The sequence below is a fragment of the Camellia sinensis genome, chromosome 10, assembly GCF_055761805.1.
Source record: "Camellia sinensis isolate YWXY chromosome 10, ASM5576180v1, whole genome shotgun sequence".
In the NCBI taxonomy this organism is placed as follows: Eukaryota; Viridiplantae; Streptophyta; class Magnoliopsida; order Ericales; family Theaceae; genus Camellia; species Camellia sinensis.
The window spans coordinates 116416020-116436814 of record NC_138970.1 but is presented as its reverse complement, the minus strand read 5'-3'; the positions used below and the strand labels follow the sequence as shown (position 1 = coordinate 116436814).

The 20795-nt window shown below is 41.7% G+C and overlaps 1 protein-coding gene across 2 annotated transcripts in view; it reads left to right on the top strand.

The window, feature by feature from the left end:
• LOC114296657 (putrescine-binding periplasmic protein-like protein) overlaps window positions 1–20238 on the top strand; it is a 50872-nt gene extending 30634 nt beyond the window's left edge. Inside the window, exons 5-7 of one of the 2 annotated variants that reach the window (XM_082892079.1) lie at window positions 17278–17460; window positions 18563–18724; window positions 19474–20238. In XM_082892079.1, coding sequence (XP_082748205.1) covers window positions 17278–17460; window positions 18563–18724; window positions 19474–19932 — 804 coding nt within the window. In that variant the 3' untranslated portion in view covers window positions 19933–20238. The remainder of the gene's footprint in view (window positions 1–17277; window positions 17461–18562; window positions 18725–19473) is intronic. The other variant, XM_082892080.1, reaches the window with a different exon arrangement.
• The last annotated feature ends 557 nt before the right edge of the window (window positions 20239–20795 follow it).

Here is a 20795-nt window from a genome sequence, read left to right as displayed (position 1 = left end):
TATTACTGATAGCATCTGCCAAAATGTCCCCGACAGGTGGGGATGAATAGGAAAATCTAGAATTTTAAACTTCATTTTGTATATCAAGTCCTTACTTATCCCCAATTTAAATCTATTGATTGATTTAGTTTATTTGTTCAATCTGTCCTCAATTGAGACAGGTTTTAGGCTCCTTTAACCAATTCCTTAGTGATAATGAAGAAGAACTATTAGCTTTTGTAACACTCACTAAGTGTATCACTCAAGCCTAATTCATTTAAATGTTCTTTTCTAATTGATCGTATTTAAATAAACATTAATTTAATAAAGCTTCATCTCATTCATTCAAAGCAAGTAATGTGCAAATAATGTAAAAATGATGACACAATGATTTATAGTGGTTCGACACGCCCCTTGTGCCTTCATCCACTTTCCACCTCCCTTACTGATGTAATCCACTAATCCAAACGGGTTTTCTGTATGATCATTCAAAACTTGTACATCACCAATATTTTTTTACTACGATTTTCGTTAGATTAGCCTATGAGGTCAGTTGCCAGTGACATTATAATGTCCAGTGAATTTATTTTCTTAATTAAGTAATTAATTTGCATTAATTGCCCATATATCTCACTAATTAAAAATTAATTAGCAATAGTACATGACTCAATTAATTTAATATGATACTTGATCATATTTATTTTAAATTAAATTGAACCTATTTGCATGTATCAATTAATTCCGCTTGGTGGGTCCACTTTAGATTTGTGCATGCTTTATTTATTTGGGCTTGGGATGTCAAACCCATGACTTAAAAATATTTATTTGAACTTTTTAGTGTTTGTAAAAATTATTTAGACTGTTCGTAAGTTCATAAATAAATATTTGTTCCAATACTCATGACCCACTGAAATGAGATTGAGTTTTTGACGAGCCAATTCTATTTCAACTTTTGGAGGGAATTTTCCCTCCACATTTCCCCTTGGCTGCCGACACCACCTCCCCGGTTGCCGTCATTTTATATTTTGTATTAGTTAATAGTTGAGTTGATGAATAAAAGCAACTTTGACCATCATTTTCTTTCCTTGATACAAGTGTAGAGAGAGAAAATTCCAACACAAAACACAAACCCTTCCCCCTCCCCCCCTCCCCCCCTCCCTTTTTTTGTGTGTTTCTGCCGAACCATCCCCCCCTTCCTCTACATTGATTTCTTTAATTTTCTAGTATTTAACACAAAGTTTTAAACCTCTTACATCCATACCCACCTGCCACCCTTGCATCCTTGGACATCTTTGAAGGTTATGAGGTGATTTTGACACTTGGAACTCACCTCCAGATTGGAAGTTTGGATTTGAAGCTTCTAGTTGGTGACATTACTCTCTACATCATCTCTTGTTCTCATTTGGTGAAATAAAGTAGGGATTTCATATCTTTTTTTTTTTTTTTTTTTTGAAATGTATAGAAAGCATGTTAGGGTTACTATTATTATTTTATTTGATTGATTATTATACTAGATCCATGATTATCCATGATTTTGTTATGGTTCATTGAATTAGTTTGCTATTCATGACTATATTATATTAGATTTGGTGTCTTTGAAGATATTCTTGTATGTAGTAGCTCAACACCATGATTTCCATGTCACTAACCTAACTAAACCAAACCAAGCCTTAAATTTCATCAAATGGAGTTGACTACATGGATCTCTCTTCTTCACTTGACTCTATCAACGGCCATTTGGTTGGTTAAATTAAAGAGATTCGTATCTCTATTTACTACACTAGCCCACATCAAGCTAGGTTTACTCCTTCCTCTAACACTTCCATCTAACGTCAATGTATCGTATCTATTCACTACTGTCTTTTTTGGTCCCCGTTATATATGATCAACTATCTCAACTTATCTTTTATCGGTACTACTCTTACCCATTCACGAATATATTCATTCTTACTCTGTCTTTTTTAGTCTTGCCACACATGCACCTTACCATCCTCATCTTAGCAACACTCGTCTTATCTACACATTGTTTTTTAGTTGCCCAACATTCCATCCCATACAACATCGCTGGTTTAATAGCCGTTCTATAGAACTTTCTTTTTAGTATAGTGGGTACTCGTTTATCGCATAGTACCCTAGACGCACTCCTTCATTTAAGCCACCTTGCCTTAATTTTATGAACCACATTCGCTCCAATCTCTCCAGCCATTGTGACAATCGATCATAAATAACGAAAATGTTCACTCTTAAGTAGTTCTTTATCAATTTTCACTTCTCTTCTGCTTTCATTGGTATTGTTTCTAAAATTACACTTCATGTACTTTGTCTTAGTTTTGCTCATCCTAAATCCTTTATATTCAAGTGCTTCTTTCCAAATCTCCAACTTAGTGTTAACTCTTCTAGTCTCATCCACTAACATGATATCATCTGCAAAAAGCATACACCATGGCACATCATTCTGAATATTTCTCGTCAATTCATCTATAACTAAAGTAAAAAGATAAGGACTGAAGGTTGATCCTTAATGTAATCTCATAGTAATTGAAAATTCACTTGTCTCTCCAATTGATGACCTAAAAGTGGTCACCACATCTTCAAACATGTCTCTAATCACATCAATGTAGGATTTTGTCACCTCTTTTTTCTATAAACTCATTAAATTATATCCCGAGACACTCTATCTTATGTTTTCTCAAGATCGATAAAAACTATATGAATGTTTCTTTTCTTCTCTCTATATTTTTTCATTACTCTCCTCAAAAGATTGACCACTTCCATTATTGACTTACCAGGCATAAATCCAAATTGATTCTCTAATACCTCTGTTATATCTTGCAATCGACGTTCCATCACTCACTCTCTCTCTTTCATTATATGAGACATCAGCTTGATTCTTCTATAGTTGCAATTCTGGACATTTCCTTTATTTTTATAGATTGGCACTTGTGGGGGTCGAATATTGGGAGTTGTAGAGATTCCAGGTAGTCGAACATTGACGAATCGAGATTCGAAGTATTCGGCCATTGCCATGGAAACTCGGACCCAACCTTGTTCGGCTAGATAGCCGATTAAGCAAGGGGCCGAGTGAAGATCGGTTATTTACAAAGTATGTCGAATAGTAGGATGGATTTGGAACTAATCTCGATGCCCAAAGAAGAAAAGATATAAATAGAAGAGACATTAGCCAAAAAGAGGTATGTGATATTTGTGGTGTTTAACTTAGAATACAAGTAATTTAGAACGAGAGACTGACTTGTCCGTCGTAGTGCTAATTCCGGCACCTCCGACCGGAGTGTTTACTTTCTTTTAGGTGACTATTGGTGGATCACGAGCATCCCCCAGGATCAGAAGAGTATTTCCAAAAACCACTTCTCCACAACTGGCGCCGTCTGTGGGAATACTCAAGCATATCCATGGCGGACATGACGGAGGACCCTCTAATAGTCATTGATGAAAACACGCAGGTAGATGTTTTCACTCCAACGAACACACACGGACTGGAGCTTATTCCAGCAAGACGCGTTTTGAACTTCGCCTCACCTTCGACTCCAGAACATGAGGCAATGCAAGCAATCATGGAGCAGGCAAAGCAAAATGAGCTGAGGTTGGAAACTTGATCGATGAGAACGAGTGCCTCTGTCAGGATTTGGCTTTGGAGGTAACAAAATCCAAACAAGCCGTGCCCCAAAATCCCGAGCGACCTCTGAAAGCAGGTGATCGACGACCTCGAGCCCGGCTTCAAGACACCGATAGCAGCTCCGACTTATTATTCCCGGATCCCAAGAAGAATGGACGGTCTGAAGTTTCCAGTTCCTCCGCAGAAAGTCCGCATATAAAGTGGGCCCCCTCATTCTACACCAGGCCATCAGAAGCGGTGGCACCACCCGACACGACAAGAAGGGATAGGCGGTGTGAATATCGCAAAGATCACGATCGTGACAGTAACCATCCCATGAAAGACCTTCAGGAGTTGGTCCGAGATGTTCAGCCCTAGCAACATGCCCAAACGTGAGCAACCAGACCAACTGCACTTCGGCGGGAATCACCACCGCTTGTAGTCATCCATATGATATACAGCCTGCCAACGCCCTCAGCTGTGCATACAATTCAAACACACCCTGCACCCCAGAAGCAACTCACGCCGGCGAAACGGCCGCATGAAGCTTCGAGTATCACCTTCGATGATTCTGATCTTATCGGCATAACAGTCCCCCACATTGAATCACTGGTCATTGAACTACGTGTCAACCGATTTACTATCGAGCGCGTTCTTAAGACCAGGGAAGTACTTCTGAGGTTATGTATTACAAGACCTTCATCAAACTTGGCTTCAACGAATCAGACTTGTCTCCGGCTCCTTATCCATTATTCGGCTTCAACGCAAATCCAGAATATCCGTTGGGGAAAATCATACTACCCGTCCAAGCAGGCTCCCGAACAGTGGATGTGGAATTCTTGGTTGTCAGGCTACCTTCGCCGTACAATCTTATCATGGGGCGAACTTGGTTGCATACTATGCGGGCTGTCCCAAGCACCTATCATCAGCTTCTGCGCTTCCCAACAGAATACGGCATCGAGCAGATCCGTGGTTCCCAACAATCGGCACAAGCATGCTATCTCCTCTCCGGAAAGACACCAAAGGATTTGCAAGTTAATTCCATTGAGGTGCTGGATCGTGAAAGCCTCGACGATGTCGGGCGGCTCCCGAATGAGAAAGCCACGGAAGACTTAGACCGAATTGAGATTAACGGCAATCCAGAGAGATTCTTCATGGTTGGCGCCTCCCTGAATCAGGCCGATAGACAGCAGCTAGTATCCTTTCTGCTCGATAATCTTGATGTATTTGCATGGACTCCATATGAAATGCCGGGCGTCGACCCAACTGTTTCCGAGCATCGTTTGAATGTTGACCCTAAGTGCAAACCGATCGTTCAGAAAAGCCGGCGATCTACCGCAGAGCACACTATTGCCGTGATTGAAGAGGTTGACCGGCTGCTTGATGCAGGGGCCATCAGGGAAGTTACCTACCCCACATGGCTCTCTAATACTGTAGTGGTGAAGAAGTACGGTACATGGCGAGTCTGCGTTGATTTCACGGACATAAACAAAGCCTGTCCCAAAGACTGTTTTCCTCTCCTAAGGATAGACCAACTGGTAGATGCTACAGCACGCCATCAGCGCATGAGTTTTCTCGATGCTTACAGAGGCTACCATCAAATTGCCATGCACCCGGAGGACCAGGAGAAAACTGCATTCCTCACCCCAAGAGGAACCTACTGCTATAAGGTTATGCTTTTTGGGCTGAAGAACGCCGGGGCAACCTACCAGAGACTAGTCACCACCATGTTCAAGAAGCAACTCGGTCGCACAATGGAAGTGTACATTGACGATATGGTGGTCAAGTCAAAGGTAAAGCAGAATCATATAGCTGATCTTGAAGAAACATTCGGCATCCTACGCAAATATGGAATGAAGCTGAATGCTTCCAAATGTGCCTTTGGAATCGGCTCTGGCAAATTCTTGGGATATATCATCAATCACCGAGGAATCGAAGCTAACCCAAGGCAAATCACAGCAATCCTGGAGCTCAGTTCCCCCCGATCAGTAAAAGAGGTTCAAAAGTTAATGGGGATGGCCGCCGCGCTCAACAGGTTCATCAGCCGTTCCACAGATCGCTGGTGACAATTCTTTCATACACAACGGCAGGGCAAGGCTTTTGAATGGTCCTCCGAATGCGAAGCCGCTTTCAACGACCTTAAGACTTACCTCCACTCAGTACCACTCTTGGCAATGCCCTCTCTTGGTGACCCGCTCATTATGTATCTGGCAGTTTCCGACCGGGCCGTCAGCGCCGTGCTGATAAAGGAAGAGCTGGGAGAGCAACGGCCGGTGTATTATGTGAGCAAGGCAATGGTTGATGGCGAAACACGCTACCTTCCACTGGAAAAGCTCATCCTAGCCCTAGTCATGGCGGCGAGGAAACTGATGCATTACTTCCAAGGTCATAGTATTGGGGTGCTAACAGACTATCCCCTCCGGTCTGTACTACGTAGTGCAGAAGCTTCCGGACGTGTTTCAAAATGGGCTCTGGAACTCGGCCAATACGATATTCAATTTCTACCCAGAACCTCAATCAAAGGGCAGGTGCTTGCCGACTTTGTCGCCGAATTCACTGGTGTCCTGACCGACTTCAAGCCTGACGAAATTCGACCAAAGCTGAACTGGAGGATTTATGTTGGGGATATTTGGCAGTTGTATTGCGATGGATCGTCCAATTAGCGAGGCAGTGGAGCTGGAGTTGTCATCATGTCTCTTGACAGCGCAATAATTGAGCAGGCCGTCAAGCTTGGCTTCGAAGCATCAAATAACGAAGCATCAAATAACGAAGCCCTCCTAGCCGGTTTACGGAACGCGCACGTTCTCGGCGCTCGGCGTTTGCTTGTGTTTTGTGATTCAAAACTGGTGATCAACCAGCTAAAGGGGGAGTACGTGGCAAGGAACGACCGCATGGCGGCCTACATGAAAACGGCCAATTCCTTGTTGGCAAAATTTGACCATCATGAGTTGAACCAGATAACACGTGATCAGAACACCCATGCAGACGCCTTGGCTTGCCTAGCCTCCGCCATCAACTCAGAGATTAAACGGACTATCGAAGTAGGTTTCATTCCGGAGCCAAGCATTGGCCCTTCAGAGGAAGTCCAGATTAACGTCATAGAATCTGCCCCAAGTTGGATGGATCCCATTGCTGCCTTCCTGTCTTCTGACCAACTCCCAGAGGACAAGAAAGAAGCGTACAAATTGCGAAACAAAGCCATGAGATACTTCTTGGATCCGCAAGGAGGGCTCTATAAAAAATCCCTCTCTAGTCCATATTTGGAATGTGTGCACCCAGACAAAGTCGAAGAGCTTCTGACTGAGATACATGAGGGCAGTTGTGGTGCTCATTCTGGCGGGCGTTCGTTGGCCCATCGAGCTATAACGCAGGGGTATTATTGGCCGACCATGAGAGCGGATGCCGAGTGTTATGCGAAAAGGTGTGAACAGTGCCAGAAGTTCTCCCCACTAACCCATTTGCCCACTGAAGAGCTGAACTCTATTACCAGTCCCTGGCCGTTCGCCCAGTGGGGGCTCGATATCGTAGGACCATTGCCAAGGGCCCCAGGGAATAAGCGATACTTGATCGTCACAACAGATTATTTCACAAAATGGGTCGAAGTGGAGGCATTAACACACATTCGAGACGTTGATGTTAAACGCTTTGTGTGGAGGAACATCATAACACAATTCGGCATTCCAAGAGCCCTTATTTCAGACAACGACACTCAATTTGATTGTGGTGTTTACCGAGAACTGTGCGACAAATATGGTATCTGGCCATACTTTTCTATGCCGGCTTATCTCCAAAGCAATGGTCAGGCCGAAGCTTCGAACAAATCTATCTTGGACGGCATCAAGAAAAGACTGGAGAAAGCCAAAGGCAAATGGGTCGAAGAATTGCGGAGTGTATTGTGGGCTCATTGAACAACGCCGAGGAGATCAACTGGAGAAACTCCGTTTGCTCTATGCTTTGGCAACCAGGCGATCTTACCCCTGGAGATCGGCCTCTCGACCCTCAAGTCGCAAGTTTTTGATACAGGCCGAAACGACATGATGTTGGCTTTGGATTTGATTCTAATCGAGGAACGAAAAGACCGCACCCTTGCGTCCATGGCACGGTACCAGCAACAGTTGGCGAAATCATACAATCAACGAGTTCAGCTGCGCCGCTACACACCAGGAGAATTGGTCCTGAAGAAGGTGCTTCCAGCCGATAGGAAGTCGGTCGATGGAAAACTTGGTCCAAACTGGGACGGCCCCTTTCAAATAGATTCCATCGCAGAAACAGGGGCATATCGGCTGAGAGATATGACAGGAAGGAGTCTTCCAAGGCCTTGGAACTCGACCCACTTGCGAAAGTTTTATCATTAAACCCGACTTGTGGGGAATGATTTTAGTGTTAAACGATTCGCCATGTACAAATTCCACTTTTGTAATACGAGGATTCTTGTCGAAAATTGTTCTAAAAGTGTTCCGGAAAAGCCTCCAGATTCGGAGCGCCCTTCGTGGATATCACGATCGGCCACTCAAAGTCTTCGGATTCGGAGCTCCTTCGGTGCATGACGTCGTTGGGCCGAAAAAGCCCCCGGATTTGGAGCGCCCTTCGTGGATATCACGATCGGCCACTCAAAATCTCCGGATTCAGAGCCCCTTCGGCGCATAATGTCGTTGGAAGCTCGTCGGCCAAGCCTGAGTCTGGAGCCGAATAAATACCTAAAGAAAATGCCGGATTCAGAGTCTTATCAACACCGTTTTTGGGCAATGTAACGAGCATACTAAATAAATATTTAGTGACGTTATCCATTATGACGAGCCGGCTAAAACCATTTATTCAAATAAAGCACAAAACATGCAAAACATATATATGCCAAAGAATTACATAATTACGCAATTTGACAAGTAATTATAAGGCAACAGGAATATTAACAACAGAGCATTTTATTCATCTGACAAGTAATTACATAATTTTCGACGCAATCTGCGCCTGAACATTCCAACGAATATTTTTATAGGCCTCTCTCTCATCGTCGCTCTTTTCGACCTCAAAGGCGGAAAAGGGAAAATGATTGCGGCGTTGGTACCACGGCAACGCCGAATTGACACCCTTTGCTTGAAGAGCCTTTGTGGCCTAAAGTGCCGCGATCCAACCGTGCTTAAAGCCCCGATTCTCGCATCGGCAGACCTCCTCTGCAAGCTTCTCCTTCATTTTGTCGATCCCAACCTTCCAGCCCGCATGAAAGCCTTGCTCATAACCTTTGGATCTCACATTTTCTACGGAAAACATGCTAGCCGTGTCTCGATCGGCAATGGCATGACTCAATAGCCGTTGGGTCACCCTTTCGTCCACGATTGGATTAGATCGACCCGCCACATGCAGCTCGGCGGCTTTAGCCATCCTAAGCTCATTAAGTTTGCGTTCGGCTTTCTCCGTCCGAGCCTCCGAACTATGGACTTGTTCGTCCATCTTCTCTAACTCCCACTGCGCGGCGCGCAGCCGCATGCCGACTTCGTAAGCGGTGTACAACCCCTTCACCGCCCCGTGGATTCCCTCTCGAAAGACGTCGAAATCTTGTCGGCCAACCAACGACTGCTGCACCTCCGGTAGAAAAATCTGTCGAGCAAATTCGACCGCCACCATTGGGTCCCTTATAATGGAGTCCGCCTCCGTCATCGGTCTGTTCCCCACGAAAACTGCGAAACTCAACGATTGCGGTCACGAAGAGCTTCCCCGTTGCTGTTTCTCCTTTCAGGGTGATCTGCTTCGACGACTTGGAGGCTGGCGTTTTTCCCGTTCTTTGGACGCTCCCCTTCCCGCACGGGTGGTTTCTCTGCCCCGATTCATCGCAGTATCAAGCTCAGCCAAAGTTTGACCTTTGCCTCTGCTGTTGAAGAAAACTCTATTTGCCATTCATGATAAGTTGCCTTGAAAACACAGTAAGCGAAGTTATTGGCGCAAATAGCCCCCCCATTTATTTCTAATGGTTGCAACGCCCCCGAGGCAATTTCATTAACGCTACTCTCCAAACGACAGGGCGGATTTATTAATTTAGCCGGCCGCGTACCCTGGCCTCATGCCGATCGATATGTGCCGCAGCCAGTTCATTCAATTTTTGGCTTTTAAAACGGCCTAACTATATAAACGGCAATTTTTGATCAATGCCTTTGAAGTTCATGCACTGGCTGGGACAAAGGCAGATTTATTAATCTAGCCGGCCATGTACCCTGGTCTCATGCCGATCGATATGTGCCGCAGCCAGTTCATTCACCCATTTTTGGCTTTTAAAATGGCCTAATTATCTAAACAGCAATTTTTGGTCAATGCCTTTGAAGTTCATGCACTGGCTAGGGTAAGGGCAGATTTATTAATCTAGCCAGCCGCGTACCCTGGCCTCATGCCGATCGATATGTGCCGCAGCCAGTTCATTCACCAATTTTTGGCTTTTAAAATGTCCTAATCATTTTGTCGGCAATTATACAACATTTGACCCAAAGCAATTCCATTCATCAGTAACAGCAAAGTGCAAAATGAATTTTCATTAAGTAAATTGGGCACAAATTGTAACCATTTTACATATGAAAATTACTAAGCAAAAAATTGTAAAAAGCTGAAAAATACACGCAAATCCTAAAACAAAAAACAAGCGCCTTTGAAATTAGCCATCGGAATCAAACTCCAACGGCTCGACATCCACTTTCTCATACGGAATTGGCGTAGCCAAAGACACATTAGCGGCAGCAAGCGCTCTGAGCCAGCCGTGTTTAAAGCCCCGATTTTCAAACTTGGGGACTTCGTCCACGTATTCATCATAAACAGATTTTTTCCCGGTATCAAATGCGCCGGAAGCCTTCAGGTCGGCTGTTTTCTTCGACGCCTTCATCTCTTCCAACTCGGCCTTCAATTTAGAATTCTCCTCCTGGGCCAATTTAAGCGCGGCGTCGCTCGCATTCGCTCGCTCCTCGGCGACCGATCTCAAATCTTCAACATTACGGGCTCTCTCCAACTCGGCCTCGACACGAGCGCCCTCAATCTGCGCCCTACTCCTTTGGCCCTCAACCTCCGCTTGTAAACGGCCAATATGCTCCACGTCATCATGATAACGACGGCCCATGTCGGCTATCCTTCCGACGGTCTGCAAAACACGAAGTTAAAACCAAAATAATAGTCAAGATATGTACCAAAAGAGCCGATTGGGCGGCCAACGCGACTGTAACCAAATCCGGCTCCGCTCGAAAAGTCGCCTTATCAGCAGGTAGTGAAACGAATGTTGCCAAACTAAGTGCAACCGCTGGATCTTTGATTACCGAAGCGTCGGAGAAGATCGGCGTATTTTTCATCTTCGGCTGAATAACAAAAGATACAATCACATCCGATTCCTCCAAACGAGGCCGTTTGTCGGCGCGACCTTCTTTTGAGCCGGCCTCAACATCAGCGGGGTGCTTCTCCACCAAGGGTTCCGTTTCGGTGCTCCCTTCTTTCGCCGTCACTTCCTCAATAAAGGGCAAGGAGGACTGAGACTGAGACTGAGATTCGGCAGCCCGAATCTCCTCTGCCCTTCGCCGCGCAGCCATCCTTTCCGCATTCGCTTTCTTGGCAAGCTTAGTGAGGCTCAGCCCAGCCATATCTTCTGGGTACGCGCCGGGAAGATCCTCCAGATCCTGAAAAATATCATCAAGTGGACGGTCCTCTCAACCCGAAGTGGACGGATTATCAACCGAATTGAGGCCGGCCTCCTCAAATGCTAATTTCAAAGCCTCGTCAACCTCTGTTTCGGATTCGTCTGATTCGGCGGCCTTAGCTACTTCCGGTCGCTCCAAATCTGATTCCTCGCAACCGATTTGCTTCAAATTTTTGAAGTCGGTCAAGATACGAGCGACAAGAAACTCCTCACCGATCGGAATTAGGATATTCTCCGCCACCGAAAAGGTCGTATAAGTCGACTCGTAGCGGAGCAGAACGTGGGCCGCCCTTCCCTGCTTCTGAAGACTCCGTTGGCCGAAGTACTTGAGCGCAGTCTTGATTTCTGAAAGGACGGCGTCGTCAGTTGTGGTCAAGATTTTCTTCAAATCGTTCCCTGCAAAAGCAAAACCATAAGGTCCCAAAAATGACGCTTTATAAATTTAGCAAATGAATAAAAGATGATACTCGGCCACCTGGTTCGCCCCTCCGTCTAGGAATACGATCAAGGCGATCATCGCCTTCGCCGAATTCCCAGTTTCCTTGGACGACGACCATAACATCATCGACTCGCTTCCCAGAGCTGGAAAGCATAATCACTAGATGATGGTCGGTAAATAACGCCCGTGCCGACCAGAAGACTTGGCCAAGGCGTAGCAATGCCGAATAGCGGAGATGCCAAGGTTAAGCCCAAGGCGGCGGTTTAGTGCGACAACCCCCATCACAATCCTAAAGAAATTGATGTTGGGCTGCGAAGGGATTAACTCCCAATGGCAAAGCACGGCCCTAAGGAGCGGGTGAAGGGGGAAACGGACCCCACCCTCAGCGATTGATAGAAGAGGGAAGACGATTGTGGTTTCATCAACCCTCTCCATATCGAGGGTGCCGTCTGCCACAAAAGACAGACGGACGTCATCAGGAATGGAAAAATGGCATCGAAAGCCAGAAATTCGATCCGGTGAGAGAAGATCTTTTAAATGTTTCGCCATTTTCCCCAGCCAATATGATTATGCTAAGCCAAAAGAAACAAAGCAAGGAAAGAGATTCAAAGCAAAGAAGGAGAGAACTTACGAGTGACGAAGGAGATAGAGAAGAGTAGGAAGTCGCAGAGATAGTTCGGAAGGCAATCCAGCGACGGGCGTCTAAAAGCGTGTATCTATTTGAGAAGACGTCGAAATTTTAAATCACAATAAATGAGAGTGTACGAAGAGGCGGGAAGTTGAAATGATAACCGAGAAGAGTGTGGACAGACACTTGCGTTAAAATACGGTCAGCTGCCGAATTTCGACTCTAACTCTTCGAGTTCAAAGCCAAACACTCCAGCCAACTGCCGCTAGTGGAGTGCTTGGGGGGCAATTGTGAGGGCCGAATATTGGGAGTCGTAGAGATTCTAGGTAGTCAAACATTGAAGAATCGAGATTCGAAGTATTCGGCCATTGCCACGGAAACTCGGACCCAACCTTATTTGGCTAGATAGCCGATTAAGCAAGGGGCCGAGTGAAGATTGGTTATTTACAAAGTATGCCGAATAGTAGGATGGATTTGGAACTAATCCCGAGATCCAAAGAAGAAAAGATATAAATAGAAGAGACATCAGCCAAAAAGAGGTATGTGATATTTGTGGTGTTTAACTTAGAATACAAGTAATCTAGAACGAGAGACTGACTTGTCCGTCGTAGTGCTAATTCCGGCACCCCCGACTGGAGTGTTTACTTCCTTTTAGGTGACTATCGGTGGATCACGAGCGTCCTTCAGGATCAGAAGAGTATTTCCAAAAACCACTTCTCCACGGCACTAAAATACTTTTCTCCCACTCTGGCATTTTCCTAGTCAACAAAATCTTGTTAAATAACCTAGTCAACCAAGCAACTCCCTTCTTATCCAAACATTTCCAAGCTTCAATAGGGATATCATAAGGTCCTAAAGCCTTATTCGATTTCATCTTTTTAAGTGCATTCTCCATTTCAAAGTTCCTAATCCTGCGTTATAACTTGTAGTCTTGGTTTTCCTTATTGCTGGTTACTTTCTCCACTTTTGACCTTCTTCCATGTTCCTCATCTAACAACTCAAAATAGTTCTTCTGCCACTCCTTAATCTCTTCATCATTTACCAACACCTTAGAGTCCTTACTGTTGATGCACTTAATGTGATTAAAATATCTTGTTTTCGTCTCTTATCTTAGCAAGTTTGTATATTCTGTTCTCTTACTATCTACTCTAGTGTATGGATCATCATAGACTTTAAACTTAGCCTCTCTCACTACTTTTTTGACTTCCTTATTAGTCAATCTGTAGCTTTTAAGGTTTTCCTCAGTTTTATCATTTTGTCACTTTTAAAGCACTCTTTTTTCATCTTTACTACCACTTGAACCTCCTCCCTCCACTGCCAAGTTTCCTTAGAGTTGGGTCCCTTTCCTTTCGACTCTCCAAAGACTTCCCTTGAGATTCTCCTCATACAATTGGTCATTGAGTTCCACATAGTTTTAGCATAATCTTCCAAGTCCCAAATACCTTCTTTATCCTTAAATATTTCTAATTTATCCCCTTTTAGGTCTCACCATCTCGTCCTACGATACCCACTATTCTTCCTGGCTTGGTATTGCCTTTTAAAACATAAATCTAGTACCAAAATCCTATGTTAAGACGTCAAGCTCTTTCTAGGAATCACCTTGCAGTTGCTGCATTTTAGACAATCCACTTTACTTGCTAGAAAGTAATCTATTTGGCTCCTAATTGACCCACTCTTAAAGGTTATCACATGCTCCTCTCTTCTCTAATACATAGTATTGGCCATCACCAGGTCAGAAGCCAACGCAAAATCTAAAATACTCTTTCCAGCCTCATTTCTATCACCAAAATCATACCCACCATGCACCATCTCATAACCTAGTTTATCTATTCCTTCATAGTCGTTGAAATCTCCAGCTATAACTAGGTTTTTCTCCTACGGGCTAAGAAGCACGGACACTTCTAATAAGGTGACGTATCCGTGTCGTGTCCGTGTCGGACACCTACACTCTTTGGACACTTTCCCGACACGTGTCCGACACTCTTCAAAACGTGTCCTATTTTTTAATTTTTTTTAAAGAGTTAGACACTCTTTGGACACTTGGAGGACACGTGTGTCTGTTACTTAAACACACGTATCTATTGATTTGACACAAGTAAAACTAATTATAAGTTTGAACAAAACAACTTAAAATACAATAATAAAACAAAAATCATATAAATTTATAGGAATTAGTGTCATATTGTAATTTTTTATTATCTTTGAATGATATATTCATATATATAACATATAATAAATATATAAAATTATAGATTTTATGCGTGTCCCTCACGTGTCGTGTCTTGCATTTTTTGAAAATTGGCGTGTCGGCGTATTCGTGTCGTATCCGTATCGTGTCACGTGTCCATGTCCATGCTTCTTAGCCTACGGGTATCTCTTGTAAAATACCTCATCCATTTGGTCCTAAAAATCTCTCTTAGTCTGATCATATAATCCTACTTTGGGAGGCGTATGCACTAATAACATTTACTATATTGTCTCAAATAACTAGTTTAGCTAATATAATCCTATCACCATTCCTAATGGTCGCAACCTCATTTTCTATAAGACCCTTGGCAACTATTATTCCTACACCATTCATGTGTCTATCCTTGCCACTATAATATAGTTTAAAACCGGTATCCTCTATTTCCCCAGCTTTCATGCCCGTCCGCTTAGTTTCTTATGCACAAGCTATACTAACTCTCCTCTTAATCATGACATCTATCAATTCCATAGTCTTACCAGTTAAAGCTCCTACATTTCATGTGACTACCCTAAACCTATAGTCTTGGACTAGCTTCTTTATCCACACTTGTCCAGAAAAATACGAAAACCTTTGCCCATTTTTCACCGCACCTAGGCGTCGATGCGGTGCCCTTACTGTACTTTTAGGTTTTATGATGAATAGTATACTAATTTCTATTAAAAAGTTTGCTTGTTAGTTTAATAGCAATGATTGGAGATTATGTCCGCTGAATTTGAGTGAGTTTTGGTATTGTTGTTAGTTTAGAGGTGCTAGATAATTTATTTATGATTATTGGTTATGTTCTTGAATTTTTAATATATGTTATATCATGGGATTTGGGTATACATGCATGATAAATGATAATAATAGATGAGTGTGATAAACTTTATGATTTGACCTAAGTAAATAATTCTTAGAAACTTTGTAGCTTGAAAATAAAGTTTTTTAAGAAGCATCTTTTTTTGAAACTTAAAGGTGAATGATGGAAATAAAATACTTTGTGAAGGAAATGTGAATTTCTCGGTGTTGAGAAACTTGGAAGTTGAAATTGGTTGAGTTTGGATGAATTTTAGAATATTGATTTAGCTTTGGGCTTTTTTGCTTTGTTGGGGGCTCGTTTGGCCATTTGGTTAGTTTTGTACCTTGTAGCAAGAATGGGTGCCAAGTCATTCCATTGGTGAGAGCCCTTAAAACTCACATGGGGTTGGTTTCCCCATAGTCCGTTGGTCTAGTAAGCTATGAATATAGGATTAAGGACTTGAATAGTCGCCTAGGTTGAGGGCATGACTGTGTTCTAGTTAGACTCAACGGGGTTTGACTAGGTTGTTCATGAGATATTTTATTGATTTTGATAGTATCGAGTTTGTCTTCAATTTTGAAATATTTGAGCAATTGATTCTTCTATCTGAATTTTGAGAGACTTATGTAGTATGATATGATCCTTACTATCACTTTAACAAAGATAATAAGAATTGGAATAATATGTTTCTTGCATGTAATTTATTCATTTCAAATGTCTTAGATGACTATTGGTGAGCCGTTGTATTTGCTCACCCCCTGCCAGTTCAGGTACTTCGCCTCCAGCAGGCAGTCATGCCTAACAATTAATTATTTTGCAAACTTACACGCGTATATCCATGTTTAGTTATATCTAGGCCCTCTTCAAAGTATTCTCAGTCCTAGCCTTGCCCAAATCAATCCTGGTGTTGATGAAGCTCTACCAATACAGTTAAAGCTTTCAAGGCTATAAGGCTTGTCCAATGTGCTCTCTTATAGTAGTGGCTTGGTTTCTACCTAAAGATGCACATTACACAGTCATGTAAATTCTATTGTTAACACTAACAATCCGTTGGATTGTATTCATAAGATTGGAGTTATCTGTGTATTGAGCCATAGATTTTATTGTACAACTTTAGCTGTTAGAGACGTATTGCACATGCCTCTCAAAGCCACCTAAGCTTGGTCCATATACTCTAGAGGAGGACTCTCCACTCGAAGGCAATTGATTTTGGATTGGATGTTGCCAATAAATCTAACATGGTATCAAAGCTAGGTCTTGGGTAGCCTTGCTGGCCAATTATCCGTCCCAAACCTATTTCTCATCTCTCATTTCTGTATCACCTTTACATGTGACCGCACTGCATGTGTGATGAAGTATTAGAGACTTGTCCCCACATCACCTCTTTAAATCAACGAAGCTTGGTCCATATACTCTAGAGGCCCCTCCACTCATGGCCAATTGGTTGTGGGTTAAATACCTTCAATAAATCTAACATTAGCCATTCTCGAAGTTCTCCTTGTGCAGTTTGCATTTCGTAATGAATCTAGTTAACTCCTGTTTCAATAAGTTTCTAGTATTATGCAGAAAAGAATTAAAATACTAAAAAGCCAATGATGGTTCTCTGAAATTTAGTATGCTGTTATTTATTTTTTATTGAATTTTTGCTTCGTTTGGATTGGCAAAGAAGTCAATTTTTCACAATCTATTTAGTATGCTGTTGTTTCTTTTTTCTTGAATTTTTCCTTTTGATTGGATTGGCATAAAAAAGTGACATTTTCAAAGTTTGTTGATGCAGTGATGCAACTTATTCATGACAATTTAAAAAAAAAAAAAAAACTTAATTTATCATTATATATGTTGACTTTTTCTGTGGTAGAATCTGCAAATATTATGTTTTAGATATGCTTGTTAGTTTTGACTAGTATTTATGGAAAAAAATCTCAATTGCAGGACTGGGCTGATCTATGGCGGCCTGAACTTGCTGGGAAAATTTCAATGGTTGATTCTCCTAGAGAGGTTGTTGGTGCAGTGTTGAAGTGTATGGGGGCAGCATACAATACAAACAACATTGACGCTCAGGTTGTTGGAGGGAGAAATGTTGTGCAGCAGAAGCTTGCACAGCTCAAAAAACAGGTATTGAGATGAAATGGTCAAACCACCCTAACAGAGTGGCAAGCACATACAAATAAGGTTCTCAGCTGCAAATGAATTTATTGTGCTTATTGAAAAACCAAAGGACAATAACCCCAAGAGGTTGGCCTGATGGCAAGGCCTTGGGTCTTGGGGTTGTGCTCCCTCTAAGATTCAAGGATCGTAACCTCTTAGGTGCTAACACAATTCCTCAGGGCTATCGTACTAGGGGAAAACTCTTGAATTAATAGTGTTGTGTTTGTGGGAAACTCTTTGCCGAGGGCCTGTGCATCCCTAGGGATTAGTCAGACTTTGATTCGGACACTCTAGTGCAAATCAAAAAAAAAAAAAAAAAAAACCAAAGGACAAAATGAAGATGATTTTGGACTATTTATATTTGATGTTGACCCAATAAAATCCAGTTCCTGGACATCACAAAAACTTCAGAAATAAGGAAATAGAATAAATTTGGTGCGATGGATCAGACAGGTGTGCATTTGGGGGTTGTGACTCAAAACCTGGCTGAGGTAACTCAATTCTTCCAAATTTTGGGTAACTTGGTAAGAAAGCTGAAAATTGTCACAGGTTTGCCGAGTCAAGTTAAAACTGAGCCAAGTTGTTGCTGATTCATCGTTTCCTTTTTTGGATGAGATGTTAACCGAAAGTAAGAGATACTTTTGTTCTTTTAAAGAGCAGCAATCTTGAGGTTAACAAATCGTCGTATCAAGTTGTTCAGTTAATTTAGATTACTGATTCCACTCTTTTTGGCCAACTTGAATTTTTAACTCTTACCATATAATACATGCATAACTTCATTGACTTCTGGTCCTTTATGATTGATAACAGCATAAACAAGTTGTTGCTGTCTATTCAATGCATTTATTTTTGGTGTTTCGTTTATTACCAATGGTTGGTGTTTCGACAGCATAAACAAGTTGTTGCTGTCTATTCAATGCATTTATTTTTTACTGTTTTTTTTGGTGTTTCGTTTTTACTGTTTTTTTTGGTGTTTCGTTTATTACCAATGGTTGGTGTTTCGATCATTACCAATGGTTGGTGTTTCGGATTGCTATGTTTCTTCATATCTGCATTTGGCTTTCTGTAGGTTCGACTATTCGACAGTGTGCACTATCTGAAAGCATTTGGAGTGGGAGATGTATGGGTGGCAGTTGGATGGAGTAGTGATGTTCTTCCTGCTGCCAAACGCATGTCAAATGTCTCAGTAATTGTTCCAAAATCTGGAGCTAGTTTGTGGGCAGATCTGTGGGTACGTCTAGAATCATCTACCATAAAAATCTTATGTGATTTCTATGTTGATTTGTCTGAATGGAAAAACTAGATATGGTATTTTAACTCTCATACACGCTGTTTTGCATATGTGGGGTATGGAGATATTGAAACATTCTCATCTTGAAGGTTATCTTTAATGTTGGTTGACCTGATTGTATGATAACAATTATATATTAGTAATATCCTAAATGTAGAAGTTTCTGCAAGATTGTGGATATTAGGATCAAGGAGAAGATAATTTTCCTAGTTGAGTGGAGGGGATGCCGTCTGTCCATGTTGTCCCAACCTCTGATTTTGTTTGTTCTTCATATTAAACATATACCTGGTTTTTTTAGGACATTGGAGTTAATAAATAAATAAAAGGTCAGAGTAGATGCAAAACATAATATCTGGGCCTAGATCAAGCTACCTGCTAGTATTGGATCTCTGTTTACCAGGTTAAACCTTAAGACTGTCACGGAGATTCTTTCCCTGAACCATGGGATTATTTAGTTGTCTATTTATTATTCCAATTCTTGATAGGATACAAGTGATATCATCACTATTATTTGGGTCAACTTATTAACATTTGATCGGTCTTTATGTGTGTTGAAATGAATATCCTGCGTTTTCGGGTGTTGTATTCAAATCTGCGTTGATTGTGATTCTATACTTGGTACATAAATTAAAGTTGAAAGGTGAATGCTTTTCCCCTATAGAAATTATCATTTCCTTTCATGTTTGCAGGCAATTCCAGCTGCTTCAAGATTAACTACAAATCAAAATAAAATTGGGGGACGAGTAAGGGGGCCATCTCCGCTAGTGGAACAATGGATAGAGTTCTGTTTGCAGGCTGGTAGGGCAGTGCCTTTCCAACAGGAGGTAATCCCAGGTGCATCTCCCTCTGCCCTTGAGAGTGACCGTGCCCATGTTGAAGAGGAAGAGTCTAAAGAGCTTACAACAGCCAAGAAGGGCAAGCCAAAGCTAGACACAAATCTCATTGATGGAGTACCCCCACCTGAGATTTTGGATCAGTGTGAGTTTCTGGAGCCATTATCAGATGCTGCATTGGCTGATTATCGGTGGTTAATTGCTAGTATGCAGAAGCCTCACCTTCATCATAATGGTTTGATTCATAGAATGCAGCATTTTATCTTTTCTATCATTCAAACTCTATGGCCGAAGAAGATGCGCAGTCAAAGCTAACATCTTGAGAGATTACCTGGTTGTTGTATTACGAAAGCTCTGATGCACACCACCGGTTATACCTAAACTTTAGCTGTTATTAAGAAAGATCATTTTAGCAGAGCTTAGAAGGGGTACTAATGAGGCTTTGGGAGGCTAAATGGTAAATTCAGGTGTAATTTCTTAACAAGTGTCTGGTAGTCTCTTATGGTGACATGTATTATGTGGATATATGTCCTTTGCAAGCAGCTTCAACCACCCAGCTGACTAACTCTATATAACTTCTCTTCACAGTATAAAAGATCCTGTCCTGGCATTTGAGGAATATGTTGGTGATTTTCTAATGAAGTCTCTATTAATGACTAGCTTTGCTGTAACTTATTTTAGTTTCTAATGAGTTTTTGAAAGAGGCCTATTGATTATTATAACTAGTTTTAATATAATTTATTCACTCCAATATGCTAACTCTTATAATAGTTATTCTAATAAAATTTGTCAAACTTAGTTACATATGGAGAGTTTAAGAGGTTCTTCAAACAGTTGTAGATAGATAAATAAAATAAATAATAATATTAGTGCACATGGATGAAAAAATAATTAGATAAAATAAAGATTGTAATTTTTTTGTACTCAGAGGAGTGAAAAATAAAGAATAACATCAAAGTTGTTCATAAGTTAAAAAATTTATATTTATGCACTATATATAAGAGTGACTTGAGTTTAACTAGAGTGTCATTTGAAGCTTTTATTTACACATCACAACATCTTTCAATTATTTATTTATTTATTTTTAATTATTGTTTTGTTCTCCAATCCAAGCAAATTACTCTTAACCCTAACTCTATGTTTGGATTGAGTGATTTAGAGAGAAGAGAAAGAAAAGA